Raw genomic sequence first — 24,772 nt, 5'->3', positions numbered from 1 at the left:
CCCCCTGGATCCGCCACTGCTTGTAGTTTTTTTTTAATTTGTGGCACCGCATTGAAAGAAGTCATTTTGAGAAAAACGTATTTAAAGTTTTTAATATAATGTACTAAATACACCATATAATTTAACACTTTCGACTCGGGAGTCGGACTGCCAGTCGGTACGCTGCGCTCGGAATATTATAGTGCTATACTTATCTCTCAACTCGGAATTTTTTTTTGTATCGGATTTTTTCAAAATGTGGTTATATTGCTTTTAAATATAGTTATTATGATAATAAAATAGAAAATTTTGAAATTAAAAAAATTGCACTCTATATTGTTTAAAAAATCATTTCTTCACAGATCTTCATTAGAATTATGGGGATCATGAGCTAATAAATTAATTTGTTATACATTTATTTATAAAATTAATAAATCAATCAATAAATGAATGTAATAGTAAATTAATTTTTAAGAAATAAAAAAAATTAAATGTAAGTTTAGTTTGCGACTAAACTGGAGCGGCGGCATCCGAGCTTAACGGTAAAACATATCATGCCGCGGAGCGGCGGCATCCGAGCGCAACGGTAAAGTGACTATGCCGCCGGAGCGGCGGCATCCGAGTCGAAAGGGTTAATATACTAAATACACCATGGTGTTCAAAGATGGTCATCATTAAAAAGGTCATGTGCATGAGGTATTATATGAAAAGGAGGGCAGCTGGTATACAATAGCTTGCATAGCGATGAAAAAAATGGTTTCAGAGGATCATACATATATATATATATATATATATATATATATATATATAACTTTGTCAAAAAAATAGATATTGAGATGATTATCAAAAAATCTCAAAATCGGAAAAAAATAAATAAAAACCGAACAACCCCTAAATGAATTTATTACTGAACCAAACACAATCAATATATGTGTGCATTGGTTTTAATTATATTTCAATTTTCAGGTATGCTCTCCTTTGTGGTCCTGGTTGAGGTCTCTGGGTTCTGGTACTCCGCCATCCTCTGGGCCAGTTCAGGCCATTGCTTGGGGCATTCCTGCACTTTTGACCGCCTCTGCATTGGTCGCAAGATTGGTAGACGCTGATGAACTCACTGGTAAGCAAATATTCAAAATATCATTCAGTAAAACATTCAAAATATTCAAGATGATGGTTTTATATTTGGGGACAATATTTCCATTGTTTTCATAATAGCCTTTTGGAGAAGGTGGTGGTACAATTGGCGTTTTAACTCTAATGCCGTTCAGGAATAAAAATTTAAATTCAATTAATAAGACAATCATTAAATTGCCCTTTAATAACGTTTATATAATTAATATATCTAGAAATGAGCAACGTTTACCTCTGCTACTAAACTATCCCATTTTGTTTTCTGTTTAACAAAATATTTGGTTGCAACAGAAGACAGCCTACTTTGTTTGAAAATTGTATATTTTTTGAGAAGTTTATGCAATTTACCTTAACTAAAATGCAACTAACAACTACTTATTTTATATAGTCATAGCCTCAAAATATTCTAAACAACTTCAAATATTTCGATAAGCACTGGTACGGAACCCATAGAAATGTAAACAAAATTTATACTTATTGTTAAAATCTCTATAAAAAAATATCTGATAATTTGATGTGCATATGTCAAATGATAATTTTTGACCGCCAAATCGCATTTTTTTTTTACTTTTTTTACTAAATCTCCGAAACCGCTAGACCTGCTTTCATGAAAATCTGATCAGTTCTTCATCTTGTTAATACAAGTAAAATGTTTTTTGAATTATTCAAATCGGACACTCCGTTCTCTTAAAAACTGAATTACCGTTTTTGGCACTTTTTGGTCCCTTATCTTCGGAACGGCTAGACCTGCCTTCGACAAAAACTAATCAGCACGTCGCCTTATCAATATGAATCGAATGTTTTTTGAATTATTCAAATCGCTTTATCCGTGTTCCCGAAATCGTCGACGAAAATTTGCATCCGCACACACACACATACACGCACACACACACGTTCACGCACACACACACGCATACATCCATTTTTTCTAAGATATTCCAAAATGTTCAGAAAATTTTGAAATGTAAAGATATATAAAAATTTTCATTTTCGATTTTTTTGCGATAACTTGCCCTACGGGAAGTTAAATATATTTGGTATGCAATCTCTAATTTAAAACATTTTAAATTCTAAATATTTTAATAAATTGAATTATAAAATCTTGTATCAAAACAGGTAATATAAACTTTATGTTAAAATGACATCAGTGAAATCTAAGAACTTTTTAGTATTAACACTATTGCGTAAACAACATTCCATTATTGAATTTCATGTCAATTAGTTGCATTTGCTAATATTTGTAAAGGTCTATGTATGAGAAAACATATTGATATTTACATATTTAGATATATTTAAATTTTTCTTGATAATCCTAACAAATTGTATGCTTATGTAAATTGTATGGAATTATTTATGATCAGTTTTGTACAAATTTATCATATTTTCCGGTTCTGCAGATGATTGAACATGTTATTAGCAAATGATTGAATATGTTATTAGCAGAAATCAACATTCAAAAACTTTGAATTTGGCACTCACAATCGCACTGTTTTATTTTAATTTATATATTGAATCACAAGAGTCAAAATTTTTACAACTTATAACAATTAATGAGCAAGCATAAAATAAATATTTGTCTAAGTAATTTTAGTTAGAAAATAACACACACAAATGCTATAAATAAAATACATAGCGATCACCCTAGTGAATTCCTTAAAAAGAATACTAAATCTCCAGCAATTTTTCTAATAGTTTTTATAATATATTTGCAAGCATACAAATTAAAAAATATAAAGATTTTGGTAATATAATAAGCAACTTTTATAAAATAGTTATAAAAGTGACAAAGCTGTTTTCTTATATTGCTGCATCTTCTTTGCATAATGCAACACTATTTTGATTATATAAAAACAAATTTGGTATAAATTATGAAAGTAAATTTAATTATAAAATAAAATTATTTAAATATATAGGATATGTGAGCATATCTGTAACGTTTTTTTAAGTATCGGCATGATATTATTTTTTTCTAACATGTTATAATTATTTAACTCAGACACTCTGGCCCCAAAAAGTATAAAATGTTGTTAACAGCTATAGTTATTGATATTCAACGATGTGCAAGTTTTACCTAAATTATATCTAGACATCTTATTTTACGCTTTCAAATTCTCCTTTATCTAATTTTCGATTTATGTGATAATTATCTACGAATTAGGTTTTTATTTATTTAACGATATTCTATGATTGGTAATTGTTATTGTCCATTGTCTAATATATTTGCTTTGGGTGCATACGGAAATAATGAATAAATGTTTCTAATTAGTTAAAACACTAATTAGTCGTAAAAACTATTGTTCGCTTAATGAAGTAACTGTAAAATTACTTACTATTAGACATAACAGTACTTAATGCTAGTATAATTAGATCATTTTAAGTACTTTTGAAATGGGCTAATTGTGTATGCAAAGAGAATTAGAAACGGATGGGTTATGTTTATTGATAAAAACAAAATAGATATGGTGTTCAGGATGCATTGTTATTTGAACAGTTAATTGTGATTGACGAATATACTCGTCATAGAGAAAATTCCGAATATTATGTATAGACAAGTATATTCGTCATGAATATAGAACGTATGATTCAAATCTATTCTTAATTTCTCATGTATAATATTTCATTGAACGTACTATTTTTTTTCATTTTTTGTACATTTTATTTTGAACCAATCACGGTATAATGATTGTCTAGCACAAACTAGTCCTGGGTTCCATCCCAACCTCAGCCAACTCGATATCAAGCAGTATGACTTCAAATTTATACTTGATGAAAGATCTAAATATAATTAACTTCCCGTATGGTAAGTTATTGTAATGGGCCGAAAATCGAAATTGAAAATTTTTACATTTCTCGACATTTTGAAGGTTTCTGGCATACCTCAGAAAAAATGGACGTGTGTGTGTATATATGTATGGATACAAATTTTCAGTCTCGTTTTCGGGCGCACGGATCAACCGATTTGAATGGTTTAAAAAACATTCGATTCCTATTAATAGGGAGATGTGCTGATTAGTTTTTGGCAAAGGCAGGTCCAGCCGTTACGGAGATATGGAGCAAAGAGTGCAGAAAATAGAAATCGAGTTTTCGAGAGAACGGATCATCCGATTTGTATGATCCAAAAAACATTCAGTTCGCAATAACGGGGAAAAGTGGTTATTTGTTTTTGTCAAAGGTAGGCCCAGCGGTTTCGGAGACACAGAGCTAAATGTTAAAAAAAATGCAGTTTTTTAAAGAACTAAGCGTCCGATTTAAATGATTCAAAGAACTTTCTGCAATATTTTTTTAATGAAACTAATGACTGTGTGTACATAATGAAAACTATTAAAAAATGTGAAAATGCCGCCAAGCTAAGCACAGTATAAGTGAAAATGTCGCACAGAATTATTTGCAAATGCGTTTATACTGTGACTATACGGGAGCACTTTTTCAATTTTGTGCAAATCAGGCAACTTTCAAATTTTTTTGAAATCGAATTCGAAATGAAGTGACGATTGTTAATGTTCTGGAGATAAATTGTCTTATGATTGATTTACATTTGATTTGCTCAGTTATAACAAGATAGCAAAAATAATGAAAGTTACAGTATTTGTAATAATATATTTGAAAACGTTTAAAATTTCTCGAATATTTCATTTTCATACCCACTAGTTAATATTTTATTTTGTTATTCAAAACGGCCTACGACTCAAAGAATATCTAGATGAATACCTTCATGAATATCTAGTTTGCATTAATATCAATGTACATGAAATGATAAATTGGAATAATTGCAGTCGAGACATAAATGTTATTAAACATTTGCATGACAATTATCCATAAAAATTTACATTTGAGATTTATGAAAAATGCCCTTTAGTTTTAGCTAAGTGATCAACAACGTTCATGAATAATGCACATGGAAAAAAAACCACCACAGTTTTATGTAAAAAAAAATGATAATTGCTATTAATTTAACACATATTTATTAGCAATTTTAGGAAAATTATTTTAGAGACTGGGACTATAATATTTAGTAAATACCAAGCTAAACCATTCGATTGTCACTTACTACTATTTGGGTTATTATTTGTGTATTCATTAACTAATCTCGATCAAGATCAGTAAATTTCGGTAAATATTTAATTGTGAATGATTATAATTAGTATGAGTATCAATCTTTAATTTAGACAGTATAACAAAAATTTTGTAAATGTTTTAAATTATTTATTTAGTAGCGTCAGTTATATGAGAGACAGAGTCATTCAAGTGGCAAGAGATGGTGTGTAATGAAATTATACATTTCAAATTAATTATTTGGTAACTTTTTTCCTATTATTTATTATTTTCCTTTCAAATACGTGAATATTTCAACCAACGCAATTTTTTCCCTTGAGGCTATTACTCTGATGTTAGATGCACGTTTTCTCGAGACATTATTATGCGAATGTAACGGTTTCAATTCGTTCAGATTTGCATATCGAGACTGCTTTGCATTCCGTACTGATAAATTACGAATTATGACACTTTCGGGTCTCCCATATTTATTATTTATATCATTTTTATACAAAGAAAAGACATACATATTCACGAAGAAAAATGATACATGAGGTTATTCTCTATTGATTTGATAATCGGGTGCAAAAGTAGTAATTTCAACAATTTACAGGACAAGATTTCTTGTATAATTGATGCTTCCACATTTGTAAATATTTTACTTAACTACATCGCTTTTTCAAAAGACAGCCTTAGGCTTAGGATTGTCCTATCTCTATACATTGATGAAGTAATGGCAGGTCTATATTTTTAAGTGAATTCCGATGTCACTACTTCATCGATTTATACCTCCTGATTGAAATCCCTTAATCAAAATTAATTCGCAAAAGCGTTCCCAACACCTGATTAAAAACTCTTTTACAAGCAGATAACAGGCCTTTGCAGAGAAAACCGGTCATGATAATTTTGACACTTTCCTTTTATGTACAAGAAGAGATAAACAAAAAGGGAATAACACTCTAAAAGGTGTTTGCAAAAAGCCAAACCGAACGAAACGGTGCATTCGCATATTTTTTTGCTTCGGCGTAACATATGGCCGGCAAAAAATTTGCTCATTGCATTTTTTGATTGCACTTTGTGATGAAAGTATATAATAAGGAATACATGAGGAAAACGCCTGTTATTTATTTACTAATTAATATGAATGCATTAAATTACGCTGCATATACTTTGTTAATAAAATTTTCATTATTCAAAAAATAGTCGCAGGAATTTGGCAGTTTTATAATATATTTTGATTCATTTAAAATTATTAGTAGAAGGATAGTCAGTTAGGCCGATAGACAAGTAGACATGTGGTCATGTAGAAAATTAGAAAGATGTAGAAGGTTGACAGGTAGACGGGCAGGTAAAAAATTTGACGTGCAGACAGTTTTACAGGTAGACAGGTAGGCTAGTAAACAGGTATACAGATGCCAAATAAGACAGGTAGACATATACAAAGATATACAAATTCAATATACAAATAATAAAAAGGTATACAAATTCAAAGATAGCCAGCTATATTTTTATAAAAATAGACATATAGACGGGTAAAAAGTTGATGGCCAGACAGTTAGTCAAGTAGACAGGTATACATATACAAAGATAGACAGGTATACAGATACAAAGATATAAAAGTACTCAAATTCTAAGATAGCCAGCTAGATTTTTATAAAAATAGACAGATAGACGGGTAAAAAGTTGATGGCCAGACAGTTAGTCAAGTAGACAGCTAAACAGATACAAAAATAGACAGGTGTACAGATACAAAGATATACAAGTACACAAATTCAAAGATAACCAGCTAGATTTTTATAAAAATAGACATATAGACGGGTAAAAAGTTGATGGCCAGACAGTTAGTCAAGTAGACAGGTAAACAGATACAAAAATAGACAGGTGTACAGATACAAAGATATACAAGTACACAAATTCAAAGATAGCCAGCTAGATTTTTATAAAAATAGACAGATAGACGGGTAAAAAGTTGATGGCCAGACAGTTAGCCAAGTAGACAAGTATACATATACAAAGATAGACAGGTAGACAGATACAAAGATATAGAGGTACACAAATTCAAAGGTAGACAGCTTGATATTTAGAAAAATAGGCAGGTAGGCGGGTAAAAAGTTGATGGCCAGACAGTTAGTCAGGTAGACAGGCAGGCAAGTAGTCAGGTATACAGATACAAAGATAGACAGATAAAAAGATACAAAGATATGCAGGTAGACAGATTCAATAATAGACAGGTAGATATATAGAAAGATAGGCAGGTTGACAAGTAGACAGGTAAAGAAGTTGATGGTCAGACAATTAGGCAAGTGGGCAGGTAAACAGATACAACGATAGGCATATAGATAGGTAGATACCTAGAAATGCAGGTAGACTGGTAAATAAATTGACAGATAGACATAGGTAGATCATATTCTAATCAAATTATTATTGTCTAAATTGATTATTAACATAATTCGGTAAGTTCATGCAACTTGCCTTAAAGGGGTATTCTAGTAAAGAAATTCAAAAAAAAACGATTTTTTTTTAATTTCATATTTTCAAAGTTTAACTATATAAGAATATGGGTACGACAAGGTTTTTAAAAAATTGAATTATTTTCGGAGATATAGACAATTTACTGCTTCGGTCTCCTTACTGGTTTGGCTTCACGCAAAACTTTAAATGCGTTTTTCTCACCAGAACAGACTTCTTCAGTACTGTTGACACGATTTGTCGAGTTTTAATCGACCGATTCACTTGAAATGTTCAGAGAATCTTGTTTATAGACCTATCTATAACCGAAACTAGGATTATCCCCAAATTCCAATTTTGACTATTTTTAAAAAATTTGAGAAACTCAAAAAAACAGCGAAAACACATTTTTTTCAAACAGTCGCCAATTTGTAAAAAAAAATTTTACTCATCGCTAGTTCGGGCGATTGCGACATCATTGTAGATTCATAATCTTTTTATTTTTTATTTCGGATGGCTAGGAGGGCTGAAATTATGTCAAGACTGAGGTGCCAATTTTTTGAGACCACTCACTTCATCAGCTGCCAGCTTTTACAATTTTCAACTTTTTTTTTTTTAATTTTTGTTTTGTATTTTAATAATATTAATAAACAAGTGGTAAAAAATGGATAGTAAAAACATTCATTGCTTTCTTTTACGACACTCGAAAATGACCTAAAATTCATCGCTCTACACTAGAATACCCTCTTAAGGCAAAATTCTACTTACACTAGTTCAATACAAATTTCAGTTTTATTCACACTTACAAATTTTTTGAAGGCTCTGTTTGATTGATACAGATTATAAAAATCATAATTTGTTTCTAGTTAAACTTTCTCATTTCCATTTTTGATGAATTCTTCGATTCTTCTCCAATTCAATCATCCGTCATAATGACCATGACATCGGTCGTTCGGTCGGTCGGTCGTTCTTCTTCCAGCTAACAATTGGATCTCGGTCCCTGTCTTGTCCCTGCTCGTTGCCTCTTCTTGTAGAAGAAGGGCCATTCCATCGAGTTAACAGGCAGAGTGATTTATATTCCTGAGGTCGGGAGCGTAATATAAGTAAGAAACGAGACGTTCGGAACCGGTTCCACTTGGAACTTGGAAACAAACTACAACTACACCATATAACATATAACATATAACATCATATGCACAGATGCACACCACACCACAAACAAAACACAATCGTGGGTCAAGTGTGGACAAAGCGTTCAAATCGATCATCGGAGATAAACGGACACATTAATAATTAGATAAGTGACCGAAAAGTAAAACATGATTGTAATAGTTTGAGAAAGATTGGGAAAATAATTTTGTATTCACATACCAACTGTCACTGAATACTTCTTCAAATATATTTTTGAAGTAAAACTTCTTTAGGCGCGAATAGGGTGTAAATCCATACAAATGCAACGGAAGTGCGTTACGGCAGATAATAGTCGATAAGATAAGAGTCGAGTGCCAATGATTCGTCATTCGCTCTCGATGATATCATTTCTATACGGTCGATTGTGATTAGTCGTTGTATATGTGAATAGAGATCTGTCGTTGTATACGTAACGACATCAGTGTTGTATGCGTACCGATACAACAAGGAAATTGGCATAGATAAATAAACATTTTAAAGTTACATCGTAATACTAATCTTGATTTAATGAAAAATGCCTGATTCAGAAGAATATTTTACCTGTTCCTTGAAAATAATAAAACAAATTGAACATTTGGGCCGTGTACTAAACGTAAGTTTATTGATTAGAAATTATTTCGATATTATTCGTAGTTTCTATAAATCTTTGAAGTTATCAAAATGGAAAATATTCTTAAGCTAGACAGATATTACAGCTGTTCAAAGAATGAGATTATATCGCCAGCGAAAAAGTAAAACAAATACAAGGAGTCAATAAATGTACGTTAATTTTAATTACATGAAGTTATTCAAACACAATTACATGATGAGTAAAGTTGCAAAAACAATATTTGTTTAGGCGTTGTTTAACATAATCCACCGTGTGAACAAATATTAAAGAATTTATTAATAAGCAATTACTTCATTTCTCTAACAAAATTTCATTTCTAAATGCTAAATACAATGACAAACCGATCATGTCGTATTTGAAGTATTGACTTTAATTACACTATTGTTTTTAGATATTATACATATTTTTAATGCTATTATAAATATATAATTTATAATTTATCCTTAATGTTATAAATGTGTATAATGGTTGACACTAATAAATGTGTGCATCACGAGTGTTACCACATTACTAATAAACATTATTCAAAATTGTTATATGATGTATTTATTTTTACTTAACTTAAATTTGCTACTTTGTACAGTAGCAAATAAGTTTTACTTCAATCGCGTGTGATCCTTACGCGCACTTTTTTTTCTATTTTTCTCACTTTGTAATCGCCTGATCGCACAGCAAATAGATAGCATTTTCACAATTTTCAGTACCAAGAAAGAAGGATAAGATAGCGTTACCTCAAAAATTATTGGTTAATTTTTAAAATTAATGGTTAATTTTGTTGCACAAATTTAATTTAAATTGTTATTGATAAATATTAGTATTGATCTCAAAGTTCATGCTATTTTTCTTATTTGATCATTTTAGAAGCCAACCTAGCTGTTGGCCTATCTCTATTTTATATATTTTATTATTAGAATTTATCTAATGCTGATGATTTTTAATTGGATGCAGCAATGTCATTTAAGGGCTTATTTTCTTATATATAATTTTCTTTAAATAAAAATTTCACTTATACTTTTTGTTAAGAATTCATAAAATATATTATTACGAGTCCCAATAGTGTAACATGAACTATTTTTTGTAAGGGTCGTCTATTACGCTAGAGTGTCGCCGGACTATGATGCAGGTGGTCTAAATGTCATTCACAGTTCAAGTCTATATCGGTAATTTTATTTATGGGTCTGCAAATGCCTTCAGATAATTTCAAGGAATCATCCTTCTCAGATATATTAAGTCCAAGAAATCATCCCCCGTATATGTACAAATTAATGTAACCCGCCTCTTACGGGCGGGGCTAATATTGTTAATCATAATTTTTAATAATTTTTATTTAGTATAAGTTTAGAGCTCAGTATAGAAACACCAACTATCTGATGCTATTATATTCATCATATTTTCTTATAATATATATATCAATATCAAACGTCGCATTTTATTTAAATAATCACAGATCACACCAAGAGTTCAATTATAGAACAAATTTAAAAGTGTAGTGGTTAGGATAAGTAAATCGACAACATCCAGTTAGACGTCGAAGTAATTTTTTAAGCTTCGCGCCTTAACACTTTTTATATACAATTCGAGTATAGTGCAGCCGTTCGAAACTGTCTGGAGTAATATTTCCTTGACAACTTTTATTATGCATCTTTACCATCAATTATTCTGGACCATCCCTGGTTCAATTACTACTGATGCCTGATGTCTTCTACTTATACTTTTACTACAAATACCAAAATCACCAACAAGAACAGTAAACGAGACAGAAACGATTCGATCAGCCAGATGCTATCGCTCTGCAGCACTGCACAGTCCGGTGTATCAGTGCATCGGCCTCGCTTCACCGCCACTTATAGAGGCACAACTAGAGAACATTTTCTTTAACAAATTAAATGTTTTGTTTAAATATTATTGTAAGCATAATAGCTAGTCTCGAAGTGCTTTTGAGTGAAAATATCCCTTACCCGGCATCAATAAAATATATCATCGGTATTACAGAAATTGTTATAATTGGTTTTCACAGATAGAACAACCATTTGGGCTGCCATCAAAAATAGCAACGTTGTTTAAGAAGTCACCAAGCACAAAAGCTCGCAAAACTCTCCAAGTCCTGACTTGATGTTAAAAACATTACCTTCCTTCGTCAGTTGCACTTTATATCGGTCGATTAGGTATAAAACTACTAATTTCTGGGTAAAATGCAGTTCGACCTTTTCCAGTGCATATGATTATCCCATTGTTAACCCATCTAGTTAACCGCCGGTCAACACAACAGCAGGTTAATTAGAAACGGAAACGTGCACAGAGTTCACGCGCTCTAAAGGCTTCAGCAATAGTGGGAAGAATGTGGAAAGTCGATAAACAAAATAGATATTATTGTAAAAACTAGTGGTGCATGGCATCGTGCCTTAAGGCAAATTGCTGGAACTTCGCGTACAAAAAAAAAATTTAAAAGATTAACATTTTTGAAAAAAATTACTCTGAAAAATTAGATTTTTGATAAACTATAAATTTTTGACAAAAATTTACTTTTTTTTGAAAAAAAGACTTTTTGAAGAAAAGTGTAATTTGAAATATTTTGGAAATTCTGAACTTTTTTTCAAAGCAATCGTACTGTCTTAACTGCATAGAGACGAAATATCGAAGCGCATAAACGCCGCGCCGCCGTCTAATGGATAAGCATTGGTACGGAACCCATAGGAATATGAACAAAATTTATACTTATTGTTAAAATGTCTATAAAATATCTGATAATTTGATGTGCATATGTCTAATGATCATTTTGGACCGCCAGATGGCATTTTTTCTTACTTTTTTCACTAGATCTCCGAAACCACTAGACCTGCCTTCATGAAAATTGGATCAGTTCTTCATCTTGTTAATACAAGTAAACTGTTTTTTGAATTATTCAAATCGGACGCTCCGTTCTCTTAAAAACTGAGTTACCGTTTTTGGCACTTTCTGCCCCATATCTTCGGAACGGCTAGACCTGCCTTCGTCAAAAACTAATCAGCACGTCTCCTTATCAGTACGAATCGAATGTTTTTTGAATTATTCAAATCGCTTCATCCGTGTTCCCGAAATTGTCGATGAAAATTTGTATCCGCACACACATGCACACACGCACACACACACACATTCATCCATTTTTTCTAAGGTATGCCAAAATATTTAGAAACCTCTGAAACGTGAAGATAAATAAAAATTTTCATTTTCGATTTTTCGATCTCGCCCTACGGGAAGTTAATTATGTTACAATTGGTTTTATTTACCTGTTTAGAGAAAATACTTTGATTTTATTATGTGCTTCATGATTTTGGTACGATATTAATTGATAACCATAGCATTGCATATATAAGCATGCATAAACACGTATTTGACGATTATTGAGGAAAGTTACTTCATAGTTTTATTTTTAATGTGCATATTTTAATGAAAAAATATTTATTTTATTTATGTGTAAAACGCCTGATCGAACAGGTAGATTTTCACAGTTTTTAGTACCAATAAAGGTGTGTAACATAGCGTTGCTATAACAACTCTAGGTTACGGTCTATTTTACCGGGGAAAAAATTGGCCCCATAAGTTGTTTGGATTATTTTAAGGCTATGAGTGTATAAAATGAGTAGTTGTAGGTGGCATTTTACCTTATGGAAGTTGCATGAATTTTTAGAAAAATGAAAATAATATACTTGATCAAAAGGAATTAAGATTTATTTATTAAAACAACATTTTCTCATTTTATTTCCAGGTGCCTGCTTCGTGGGCAACCAATCCGACAGAGCGTTACTGTTGCTGGTCGCCTTACCATTAGCAGTATGTCTGCTGGCTGGTGTCGCATGTCTCCTGGTGGGCGCCTCGAAATCTAGACGCGACCGAGCTGCTCGGCCTGGTGCCGTGCAAATGCCGATGCAACCAAGACGAGCTGTATGGTGCATCGCTTTGTATGCAGTTCCTTATGCGGCGATTGTTGCTACTTATTTCTATGAATATGCAAGGTAAGGGGGATAAAAGATCTATCATGTGAATAGATCTAGTTATTTATGAACAAATAATTACGGGGGTCTTCCTATGTGACGGCGTGTTTTTTAGGGATATTTTAGGATTTTTTTTCTACGACCAGTAAATATTTAGAGCTTCAAGTTTTTTATCATTTATTAACACATATTTGGACAGTATAAATATAAAATTTCAGCTAAAAATATTCAGTCAAACTAGAGTTACAGCGCTCTGAACACCCCCGCCTTGAAAAAAAGAGCTCCCACTTCCTCCACGATTCCGGCTGCTCGACTTATCTGAAAAAATAAAAATAAACGGCGTTTTAATTTGTAGGCTTAAAAGCACGGAATGACCTATAATCAAATGAATATAGAAAAAAATGGATTTTTGATAGACATTTGAAATGAAAGTTGCAAATTAGGCGTTTTTTTTTTGTTTTTTTGCTATAAAAAAATCGAAGTTTGAAAAAATTGATAATAGTTCACTCCACGCGTTTAAATATATTGAGTGTGCCCTGTAAATTTCAAGTAATTCGGTCCAGCCGTTTCTGAGATACAATGGAGGATAGTTTTAAAAACACAGTTTTGAGAAAAACGCGTTTAAAGTTTCTAACTGCCAACTCAGCGCTCCGAACTGCTCTTTCTTTTACCTGCTGTATCTTTAAAACGACTTCGAATTTTCTAAAATCGCTTTACTACCGTATTCTAGACATGTTAAGGGAGCAATTTATGAAAAAAAATCGATTTTTTCAACCCATCACATAGCAAAACCCCCTTAACACATTAATCGCCAAATCGATTATATGTGTCTGACGCTAAGAAGTTCTATATGAGCGATGTCTGATATATGCATTTCAATAGGAGGCCACTTGTCGAAAAAATAAGGTTGAGTCATATATGTGTGTTTTTAAAAATAGTGTTTTTCCAAGATTTTAGATGTACCTATTGTTACAAAATTTGTAATCAACAAAAATTGATATCATCAAAATTTCATCAAAATCAAAATATCATCAGATCATCATATACCTGTAAAGTAGCTGAATGTACTGTGTGTACAGTTTGTTGTGTACAATAAAACAAAAAAAAGACTAATTGGTATTGGTATTTTGCCTTGAGGCAAGTTTCATGAACTTCTCGAAATGTGTAAATAATCGACTTAATCAATAAAAAACAAATTAATTCATGAGTGATTATAAGTATTTCGAGTGGATTTATTACACATAATTGAAAACGAACGAACGAACACGTTAACTCGGAGTATTTTTTAAAAGAAAATTTTCAAAAATTAATAATTTTTATAATTGAGACAGTTTTTGTAGGACTTTAATTGTTTAGCATGTTCATTAAGACCAAGTACTCTATCGTTATACCAAGTAAATCATCTAATTTTATTTTTAACAAACGTCAAAAAAACTACTCATTTTCTCAAACTTTGATGAATTTTTAAAATTAAACTACTTGTCGTAAGGCCGTAATATTTCAGTAAGTTCTATAAGACCATGATATATATCGCCAAAAAAAGTTCCATGAAAATCGACTTAAATTTTTTTTTCAACAGTTAATTACAAGAAAACGACTCGGTAGATTTTCACCTAAAACTGATCAGTATCATTCCCAACTAATATCTTTCGAACAGTTTTTGATTTTTTAAAATCGGTTCGGTAGTATGAGCTTAAATGTGGACGAAAGATTTAACACTTTTTTCCAAATTACAAAGAAACGGCTGGGCCGATTGTCGCACAAATTTGAGAAACGATAATCCTCATCGAGATACATGAAATTATTTTAAATATCTGAAATCGGTTCAGGCGTTTTTGAGCAAACGTCGATGAAAGTTCTAATTTTGACAAATGCCAAAAAAGCGATACCAAGTTTTGCAAACTTTGACGAATTTTTAAAGCTAAACCAATTGTCCTAAAGCCCATAATATTTTAGTATGATCTAGAAGACTATGGTATCTACAGTCAAAAAAATAATAACAAAAATCGCCAAAAATATTTTTTATAACACTTTTTTCCAAGAAAATGGCCCGGCCGATCTCTACCAAAAACTAATCAGCACGATTCCCAATCAATATCTTTCGAACGGTTTTTGAATTTTCATAATCGATTAAGAATTGCGGGCTAAAAGGTGGAAGAAAAAAATTTCACTTTTCTGCTATTTACAAAGAAACGGCTCGGCCGATCGTCGCAAAAAACTAAGAAAACGCTAGTACTCATCAAGATATATCGAATGGCTTTTAAATTTTTGGATTCGGTCCAGCCGTTTGGGAGAAAACGTAGATTTACGGCAAAAAATCTGTTGATGCACACACACACATACTTTTTCCAAATGTTGGTCTCATTCGTTTCAGAATAGCTTGAAACGTCGAGAAAACATAAAATTAGCGAATCGGATTTTTTTATGAAAACATAAACTTCTCCTTCGGGAAGTTAAATATAACACGTAAATCGCCACGTAAGACATATGTGTCTGACGCTACAAAAATCTATATGATCCATGTCTGACATAGGCCATTTGTCGAAAAAAAAAATTTAATATAGGGCCATGTCAATCACATATTTGTGTTAGAAAAAATATCATTTTTACAAGATTTTAGATCTACCTCTTGTTACAAAATTTGTAATCAACAATACTTACATTTTATCAATTAAGCATAATTTTTTTTCCCCAGGCGTGAAGATTGGCTCTCAGCACCCCGTCCAACAATTCAACCGAGCACCCTGCCTCGTGCGCCCCTCTGGCCATTCCTGCTCCGTTCTCTCTGTTCTCTGGCTGGTTGTGCAGCGATTGCGGCCTGGTCGCTCGCCCCTCGAGCTCTGGACGCCTGGCGACGTGTTTGCGGAAATGTGGCACCGGCGGTATACAAACCAGCGCCCATCAAATGTGTCGTGGCTCAGCCTCATGCTCCACATCACTATTTCAACAAACATCATCCTGCACACACTTGCTCCAACCATTCCATGATATCGAAGAAGGCGAGGCAGCTTAGCATCGGAGGCGAAACGGTTTTGTAAAAGGAAAAGAATTTATATGTGTAAAGTACATTACTAAATAGTAGATTAATAATAATCTTTTAAATTTTATTTCAATAATCTGAAAAATCAGTGAACCTGCACCGAACTACTCTATACAAAGTTTGTGATAATAATTGGACCGTTTACTTTGAAAGTGTAGATTCAAAATTAGACTCGAATTACATTAAATAATTCAAAATTAAGGGGCACAACTAACCGCCTAAAAAAAAGGTGATTTTTGGGAATTTATATTAAAAAAACTAATTTATCAATCATTTCAAAATTTTAGGAATATATTTATACATGTTTTAAGAATACATAGTAAAATTTTTGAAGAAAAAAATTAAGTATTTTTTAAGTTATCGTCGATTTCCAACGGCGCGACAAAAAAAGGCCCTTAACTGCTGCAGTGATTCCGGCCTTCTACGTGGATGAAATCAAAAAAAAAATCTCGTTAAACTAGATAATATTGTCTGTAAAATGAACTACGATGAAAAAAATAAATCAAAAATTGACAAAATGGCGGCGTTTTTTTTTAAAAAAAAGTCGAATTTTACCCAAAATTTTGGTCGTTTTTCGACTGCCAAAATTCGATTTTTGATCCGATCAAAAAATCGATAGTCCATTTTACGGAGGACTATATATAGAACATGTAAAAAAAAATTGATAGTGATCGGATCATTAGTTTTTGAGTAATCGCTGCAGCAAATTCGGTAAATGCTGTTTCGAGAAAAACGCGTTTAAAGATAAAATGATCATTGCACTATATACTATATATATATACTTTTTAAATGGCTGTTACTCAAAAACTATTTTTGATATCGATTTGAAATTTTTATATATTATTTTGAAAGGTGTTTTCTACCGAAATATGAAAAAAAACAAAAATCGATTTTTTCGAAATTTCATACTAGTTGTGCCCCTTAAGCACTAATTACATAATTGCTTCTTTTTTGTGGACAAATGTGGACTTACACCGCTTTCAGAATGAATGGTTTATGATATCCATATTTCTTATACATTTTCTTTTCAATTTGAAGATCATAAAAATCATAAACTTCGTATTTTTATATTCATATATTTTTAATAATATGCCAGAATGATAAAATTCAAAATAGGAGTAATTTTTCTGAACTAAATCAATCAGTCTGATCTTAATTAGTAAGTTTAGTTTAGCATAAATAAATTAAAATAACAAAACAAATCAGAGCTTAAAACAGTCTGTAATCAAAGTGTCTTTACAAATATTAGTATTTGTAGAAATAATAATTGATTGAATATTAATTTACAAATTTATCTACGTTTTAGTAGATTCATAATTTTAATATGTACTACAATAAATTATTAGTTTTTACTATATATTACAACTTCAATATTTATATTTGTTTATAGATTTTATATTTACGTACTATTCATTATATATATTCAAATATTTTCAGTTTAAATCAAGAAATGATTATCTAAAATTATATATTATAATTGTAAATAAAATAAAATATTTATTATAAAGAAATCATAGTTTTAATGCAAAATAAATATAAGTATTGAATTTTTGAATCTAAATGATAATGTGATATTAGGTCGATAAGGATTATATTTGTAAAATAGTTTTATTGTATATTTAGTTTGTAGATACATACACAGTATACTAATATTATAAATTTATTGTATAATACTATTCAAAATATAAACTTGGAAAAATATATGTTTCATTCATTATATATATATATATATGTATATATATATTATATATATATACCAGTAATTGGTAATATTTTAAAATAGGCACTCTCTAAGGATTAAAGTTGTACATTCATTTAAAGTTATGATTTATAATATTTTGAATCATTCATGTGTATATTTGTATTTAGTTCTTCAATATTCTTGCAGCAATACACATTTTCAGTGAGTTTTAAATTTTAAAACAATTTTACTTTCAATACTTCAAAAATCATGAAAAATGTAACATCCCATATCCTCGAAATAAAGAATAATATAAATGAAAAATTATATTTTTTTATGATAAAAAGAAGTTTTAGATCAGAAAATTTAAATCATAAAAAATAATATGTGTAAACTGTATAGATAATATAAAAACTTCTTTATACATTTGCACACGTTAGGGTAAAAATGTATGTCTTTCAATTTCTAAAGGTTTGATATAATTATTTTTTTATTTGGTTTTAGCAGTTATAGAAGAATGCATCCCTTATTCGTTGAATGCAAGAATAATTATAAATGACAATTTATATAATATTTTTTTAAGAACTAACTTCAGAAATATAAAATCATAAATATGTATTTGCTCTTCAGAAAAACTATGGTAAATACATTTATTTGTATCTCCAGGATTTTTTGTTCGACATTGAGACATGTTGAATTGAATAAATAGCCAATGCATTGAATGAAGAAATTTTTTATTTTAAATTTTTTAATACGTTTCGATATTAAATGTGTCTCATCATTTAGCTAAAAGAGAATGTACAATATAAGGAAAACATTTTTTAGAGATTAAAATTGTAACAATAAAATGAAAAATCTTATATGTGCCAAACCAGGCGAAAGCACATATTAACAAATACAACTAACGCAACAATTACATGATACTATTGTAGGAAACAAAAATAGTTGGAAAAATAAAAAAATTCTTCATTTGACGCATTCGCTGTTTATTCAATTCAATATATTGGTATATAGATATATAGATAACAGGAATTTAAAAAATATATTGACAAAAATAGCATTAAGCATATTTATGCTTAATACTTTGCGCAATTTAAAGTATTTAATTTGAATCAATTTGAACATTCAAAATAACCGCTTTCATTTGAATATAAAATCATTTTCGTGTACTGCTGTCGCCATCTATCGGGATAAATTTAACTATGTCAATCATCTCGGAAATAAAGAAAACAAATACTGTTTGAGGCAAATATTTTGCATTACATTTCGCTGTGATTTCAGTGCCATAAAGACATTAATTAATGATAAACCATTTTTATATAACACAGGGAATGAGCTAAGAATTAGGATTAAGGCCAGTATGAAAACCAAATCCATCATGTTGAATTTTTATACATTATTTAACACTACCCAACGTGGATTAATAGCAAGAAAGTAAGTTACCACACCTAGTAAATGATATTTAACTATTTAATATATACTACAAGTTTGTTTTTCATTATATCTAGCCTTGGTTTTCCATTATTCTTTCAAAATGCCGATTATGCAAAGAAAAGTATAGAAGAAAAGTTAGGTTATGCTGAAAAACCGAAGCGGCCTTTGACGCCTTTCTTTAGGTTTGTTGGCCAAATTCGGGAGCAGCTTAAAAAAGAAAATCCAACAGCTTCTACAATGGACATATCTAAATTAGCTAGTATCAAATGGGAAAAAGCAGAACCACACGTCAAGAGTAAATTAGAAGAAGAATACAAAAAAGATCAATTGGTTTATATTAAACAAAAGGTCGAATATGATAAAAATCTGACAGAAGAACAGAAAGAGGACATAAAACAATTCAAAGCTAATCAACAGGAGGAGAAATTGAAACGAGATTTGAAAAAGGTAATTGTAAAAGATAAGATTGAATTTTGATAGTTTAATACATTATTTTGTGTTATGAGTATATCCTATACTTTTTAATATCCTATTTGATGTCCTGCCTTTGTGATTCATTTACGGTCTTAGCATAAGCTGTATTAGAAATTGACGAAATAATAATATAGTAATCTTTTTTAATGAAAAAGTTTTAGTATATAATCAATCATACAGGTAATTCTGTTTTTTCCGTAACCTTTTCTTAAAACTTTTTAATTTTTTAACATTTCTAATATTTTGTTATATAATCCACTCATTTATTTTTCTTATTTTCATTTTTATATAGATATATATGTATATATATATTAAATTTCTCTATTTGATTTTAGTATATCATTTCTATTATATTATATTTATTGGATTTATTTTTTCAGCAAAAACGTGAATTAGGAAAACCCAAAAAGCCCATATCATCATTTATAAGTTTTATGAAAGCGCAAGAACCTATTCACAGAGGCAATTTGAGTTTCAGAGAATGGCAAGTCAAAGCCGGTGAATTATGGATAAAATTAGATCCAAATGTAAAAGCTAAAATTCTGATGAAAGCTAAAGAAGATCTTGATGAATATACGTAAGATACAATATATATCTTTATAATAATGATCAGTTGTTAATAGTTATTACTTGTTTTAGGAAAAAGCTTTCAGAATGGGAGGAATCAATGATCAGGCAAGGGCATATTAATATGGTCCGAAGAAAAGCTTTGATCAAGCCACCACAAAATCCTTCCCATTTCGCCACTAGGCAACCTCCTAAAAGTTCAGCATAGGATGAGGCGTGCCACAATCTAGATGTGTCTTCTTTATTTAGTTCAGGTCAAGTTTCAGAATTTATTGATAATAAAAAGGATAGTGTAGAGGAAATACCAAAGCCAAGTACAAATGCAGAACCAAATCAAAGTTATGTTAAAAAAGTAGAAGATAAAATGTGTGTCAAATCACAACAAACAGAAGACAATATAGGCTGTGGCACACGAGAGAATGAAACAAAACAATTTGAAGATAAAGTAGTACTTACACAGAATGAAAAGGATTTTGAAAAAAATGTTGAAAAGAAAGAAGCAAACGTAAATTTAGAAACAAATAAGGAAACATCTGTGAAAAATAAACTTAACGAAGGATTTATAAAAATCAAAGATTTTTTTAAATTTTAAATTTTATTTTATCATCCAATTTTATTTAATTTTTATGTCATGTATCATCAAATAATGAAATGAAAGCATGCATTAGGATAAATGTCAACATATATATAGCAAAGTCGTTACATATTTTGTTAATAATATGAAATACATTTACTATGGTATTAATTTTTGTTTTAGATACTTTATTTAGAAATAATAAATATAAAAGACCCGGTTTTTCTGTTTGTCTATGAAAAAGTATAACTTCTGATATTTCACTTAATATAAAAGGAATGAAAACAGGAATTATAAGTATTTCAGAATATATTGACATGTAAGTTAAGATCGACAGCAATAAAATGTGCACTTTAGTTGCTAAGAATTTTTCAAATGCGGTTATAGGACGATCAGGTACATTATCGGAATCAGAGCATAAACTATCTAATAAAGATTCTTCTGGTACATCATTTGTTGTTGTCCTAGTTGGCAAAGGTCTTGTTTCATAAGATTGAGGAATTCCAAATACAGATTCATAAACCAAATTTTGTTCTGGTACAGAATTATCTAAAATGTATATCAAAATAATGCATTTTTCAAACATAAATATTTGTTTAATTGTTGGTTTTACCTAAAGTATTTTTTCCAGTGACGCCTAAAATTTTATTTAATCTAGTTTGTGAGTTTTCTAAAATTTTTCTTCGCCTTGCTTCCCTTCTTGCAGCCAGATCATCTGTCACGGCGTTAACTTTCTCATTTGTTTCTATCATATTTATTTCTAAAATTCACATCTGGAGAAAATGTAGTAATCTTTATACATATTTAAAATAATTACAAAATCAAAATATAAAGTTTTTGTTAAAATTTGATGTGGTAAAATTAATGTGTCATTTTATGGGGTTCGTACGACGAACTCGAGTACTATATTTTGCGCCAATTTTCAAATAGATGAAAGATGAATGAGGAATTTATTATATGCATTTTCATACTTATGCAATGTTTGATATTTATATAATGATGCTATAAAAGACAATAATAAATGTATATTGCTATCTTAGTAAAGGACAAAATTTACTGTAGTTTAAAAAACGAGTATTGCAATAAAAAAACACTTATTTAATACAACACAGTTTTTTTTTCTAAATATTGTTTATTTTATTCAACACATTTTATTCAGTACAGTCTTTCTACATTGAATATAGATATTATATAAATAGATAAATGTTGCATTTTTATACCTTCAAGTTGCAATTTTATACCTTTAAATTTTGATATTCAAAAATAGCGCCTTTTTATATTTTAATGGTGTTTTTTTGCAGTGAAGTTACTTAATCCAACTTCAGATTAATTATTTGTGCAATGCATCCGCTGTTTATTTTTTTATGTTTGTAATTTTGTTTGTTGCGGCATTAATTTGGCGGCATTATCTGGCAGCGGTAGGCTTCGTTCAGCTGCGAGTAGCAATTTATCATATCTCGAGTATTTGTTAACATTTCTCGTTTATTAAACATGGGAGACAGAGGAGACGGTGGTAAGTTTCATAAAATTACAAAATAATTCAACCTTTGAGTGTATTTATTTTATCATTTGACGTGTTGTTACTTTTCCAGAAACGTTTGATGACGCGGTTGAGGAACGCGTAATAAACGAAGAATATAAAATATGGAAAAAAAATACTCCCTTTTTGTACGATTTGGTAATGACGCATGCATTGGAATGGCCATCCCTTACAGCTCAGTGGTTACCAGACGTTACAAGACCTGAAGGGAAGGATTATTCTGTTCACAGGTAAATTTATTTTACTTGGTTTGTATTAACAGTAAGTGCCAAAATTTAAATTTGCCGTTTTTTATTAGATTGATACTTGGCACTCACACCTCAGATGAACAAAATCATCTCCTCATTGCCAGTGTTCAATTGCCAAACGAAGATGCCCAATTTGATGCTAGTCATTATGATAATGAAAAAGGAGGTAACAAATTATTTACTTCATAAATTATTTTACCCTTTGTTATAGTATCTAATGTGTCATTTACCATTTAGAATTTGGTGGTTTCGGTTCAGTTTCTGGTAAAATTGAAATAGAAATTAAGATAAATCATGAAGGTGAAGTCAATCGTGCTAGATACATGCCCCAAAATCCTTGTGTCATTGCTACAAAAACACCAAGCAGTGACGTGTTGGTATTCGATTATACCAAACATCCCAGTAAACCGGAATTGAATGGAGAATGCCATCCAGACTTGAGGCTGAGGGGACATCAAAAGGAAGGCTATGGTCTTTCTTGGAATCCTAATCTTAATGGATATTTACTGTCGGCAAGGTAAAAACATTGGAATACAACTTTATTTCAACAACCTAGCTCTTTAGAATATAAGTGAATAATAATTTAAATTATTTTCAGTGATGATCATACAATATGCTTGTGGGATATTAATGCCACTCCGAAAGAACATCGGTTGATTGATGCTAAAAATATCTTTACTGGTCATACTGCTGTTGTAGAAGACGTTGCATGGCATTTACTACACGAGTCTTTGTTTGGTTCTGTTGCTGATGATCAAAAACTAATGATTTGGGATACAAGGTTTGTTTTAATCATATTTCTTGTGTTAATTTAAAACTTTTAACTAATTCAAGTTCTAGAATTGATTATAAAACTAATTTTAATTAGTATGGCCATACAATGCTTTTGTTTACATAAATAAAATACTTTGCAGATGTAACAATACTTCGAAGCCTTCGCATACTGTGGATGCCCACACTGCTGAAGTAAATTGTTTATCATTTAATCCATACTCCGAGTTTATATTAGCCACTGGCAGTGCGGACAAAACTGTAAGTTCATAATAAATGATGTAATAAATTTTTGAATGAAATTGTTAATTTCATAATTCTAATAATTACTCTTTTAATAGGTGGCCCTGTGGGATTTAAGAAACCTTAAATTAAAATTGCACTCCTTCGAGTCGCATAAGGATGAAATTTTCCAAGTACAATGGTCTCCTCATAATGAAACTATTCTTGCTTCAAGTGGAACTGATCGCAGGTAAATAAATTATGAATTATTAGATGTTCTTATTAGAATTTAACACTTAATCAATTTACTAATTATTGATAATTGAATTTTCTATTTTATAGATTGCATGTTTGGGATTTGAGCAAAATTGGTGAAGAGCAAAGCAACGAAGATGCTGAAGATGGTCCACCAGAACTCCTGTTCATTCACGGTGGTCACACAGCTAAAATTTCAGATTTCTCCTGGAATCCCAATGAGCCATGGGTTATTTGTTCGGTTTCTGAAGATAACATCATGCAGGTTTGTTTTATTATCTATTTATCGGTTTTAAAAAGTTTGGATTACTTTTAATTTTTTATTTAGGTTTGGCAAATGGCTGAAAATATCTACAATGATGAAGAACCAGAAACACCAGCTAATGAATTGGAACCCGCTGCGCCATAACTATTTTAATGGTTTTATTTTTGTTATTTTAGTTGTTATTTTATCGTTACATCAATCAACCACATCCATATATATTTAAGCTATGTATTCATTATTTAATTACGTAAGTTTTTCATAATAAAATTTGTATTTAACATCTATTAGAAAATTTATATTTACAAAATTATTTTATTGCACATTTCTACTTAAGTGATA

The 24,772-nt window shown here is 30.5% G+C and overlaps 3 protein-coding genes across 3 annotated transcripts; 2 read left to right on the top strand and 1 right to left on the bottom strand.

Annotated features, from left to right (window-relative positions):
• The first annotated feature begins 19,337 nt into the window (after nt 1-19,337).
• LOC113366357 (ARS-binding factor 2, mitochondrial-like) lies at nt 19,338-20,951 on the top strand. Its single transcript, XM_026607955.1, has 4 exons — nt 19,338-19,517; nt 19,592-19,964; nt 20,372-20,568; nt 20,631-20,951. The coding sequence occupies exons 1-4, from the start codon at nt 19,444-19,446 to the stop codon at nt 20,764-20,766; spliced, it is 780 nt and encodes a 259-aa protein (XP_026463740.1). The 5' UTR covers nt 19,338-19,443; the 3' UTR covers nt 20,767-20,951.
• A 226-nt stretch (nt 20,952-21,177) lies between these two features.
• On the bottom strand, nt 21,178-21,999 carry LOC113366358. Its single transcript, XM_026607956.1, has 2 exons — nt 21,746-21,999; nt 21,178-21,681 (listed from the first exon to the last, which is right to left on the bottom strand). Exons 1-2 carry the CDS (start codon nt 21,882-21,884, stop codon nt 21,188-21,190), a joined length of 633 nt encoding a protein of 210 aa, XP_026463741.1. The 5' UTR covers nt 21,885-21,999; the 3' UTR covers nt 21,178-21,187.
• Nucleotides 22,000-22,489: 490 nt separating this feature from the next.
• LOC113365706 (probable histone-binding protein Caf1) lies at nt 22,490-24,662 on the top strand. Its single transcript, XM_026607227.1, has 9 exons — nt 22,490-22,645; nt 22,725-22,902; nt 22,971-23,086; nt 23,158-23,437; nt 23,519-23,701; nt 23,835-23,952; nt 24,033-24,163; nt 24,256-24,433; nt 24,497-24,662. The coding sequence occupies exons 1-9, from the start codon at nt 22,624-22,626 to the stop codon at nt 24,575-24,577; spliced, it is 1,287 nt and encodes a 428-aa protein (XP_026463012.1). The 5' UTR covers nt 22,490-22,623; the 3' UTR covers nt 24,578-24,662.
• The last annotated feature ends 110 nt before the right edge of the window (nt 24,663-24,772 follow it).

This window comes from Ctenocephalides felis, unplaced genomic scaffold, assembly GCF_003426905.1.
Source record: "Ctenocephalides felis isolate EL2017-DRISC unplaced genomic scaffold, ASM342690v1 CF-g0.4_SCAFFOLD_01170, whole genome shotgun sequence".
Classification (NCBI taxonomy): domain Eukaryota; kingdom Metazoa; phylum Arthropoda; class Insecta; order Siphonaptera; family Pulicidae; genus Ctenocephalides; species Ctenocephalides felis.
This window is presented reverse-complemented; position numbering and strand designations above follow the sequence as displayed.

Coding starts and splice junctions, on each gene's coding strand:
- LOC113366357 (XM_026607955.1), top strand. CDS start 19,444: ATGAAAACCAAATCCATCATGTTGAATTTTTATACATTATTTAACACT. Junction 19,518..19,591: donor CGTGGATTAATAGCAAGAAA/GTAAGTTACCAC, acceptor CATTATATCTAG/CCTTGGTTTTCCATTATTCT. Junction 20,569..20,630: donor GAAGATCTTGATGAATATAC/GTAAGATACAAT, acceptor TACTTGTTTTAG/GAAAAAGCTTTCAGAATGGG.
- LOC113366358 (XM_026607956.1), bottom strand. CDS start 21,884: ATGATAGAAACAAATGAGAAAGTTAACGCCGTGACAGATGATCTGGCT. Junction 21,682..21,745: donor CACTGGAAAAAATACTTTAG/GTAAAACCAACA, acceptor TATACATTTTAG/ATAATTCTGTACCAGAACAA.
- LOC113365706 (XM_026607227.1), top strand. CDS start 22,624: ATGGGAGACAGAGGAGACGGTG. Junction 23,953..24,032: donor CTGGCAGTGCGGACAAAACT/GTAAGTTCATAA, acceptor CTCTTTTAATAG/GTGGCCCTGTGGGATTTAAG. Junction 24,164..24,255: donor TCAAGTGGAACTGATCGCAG/GTAAATAAATTA, acceptor TCTATTTTATAG/ATTGCATGTTTGGGATTTGA.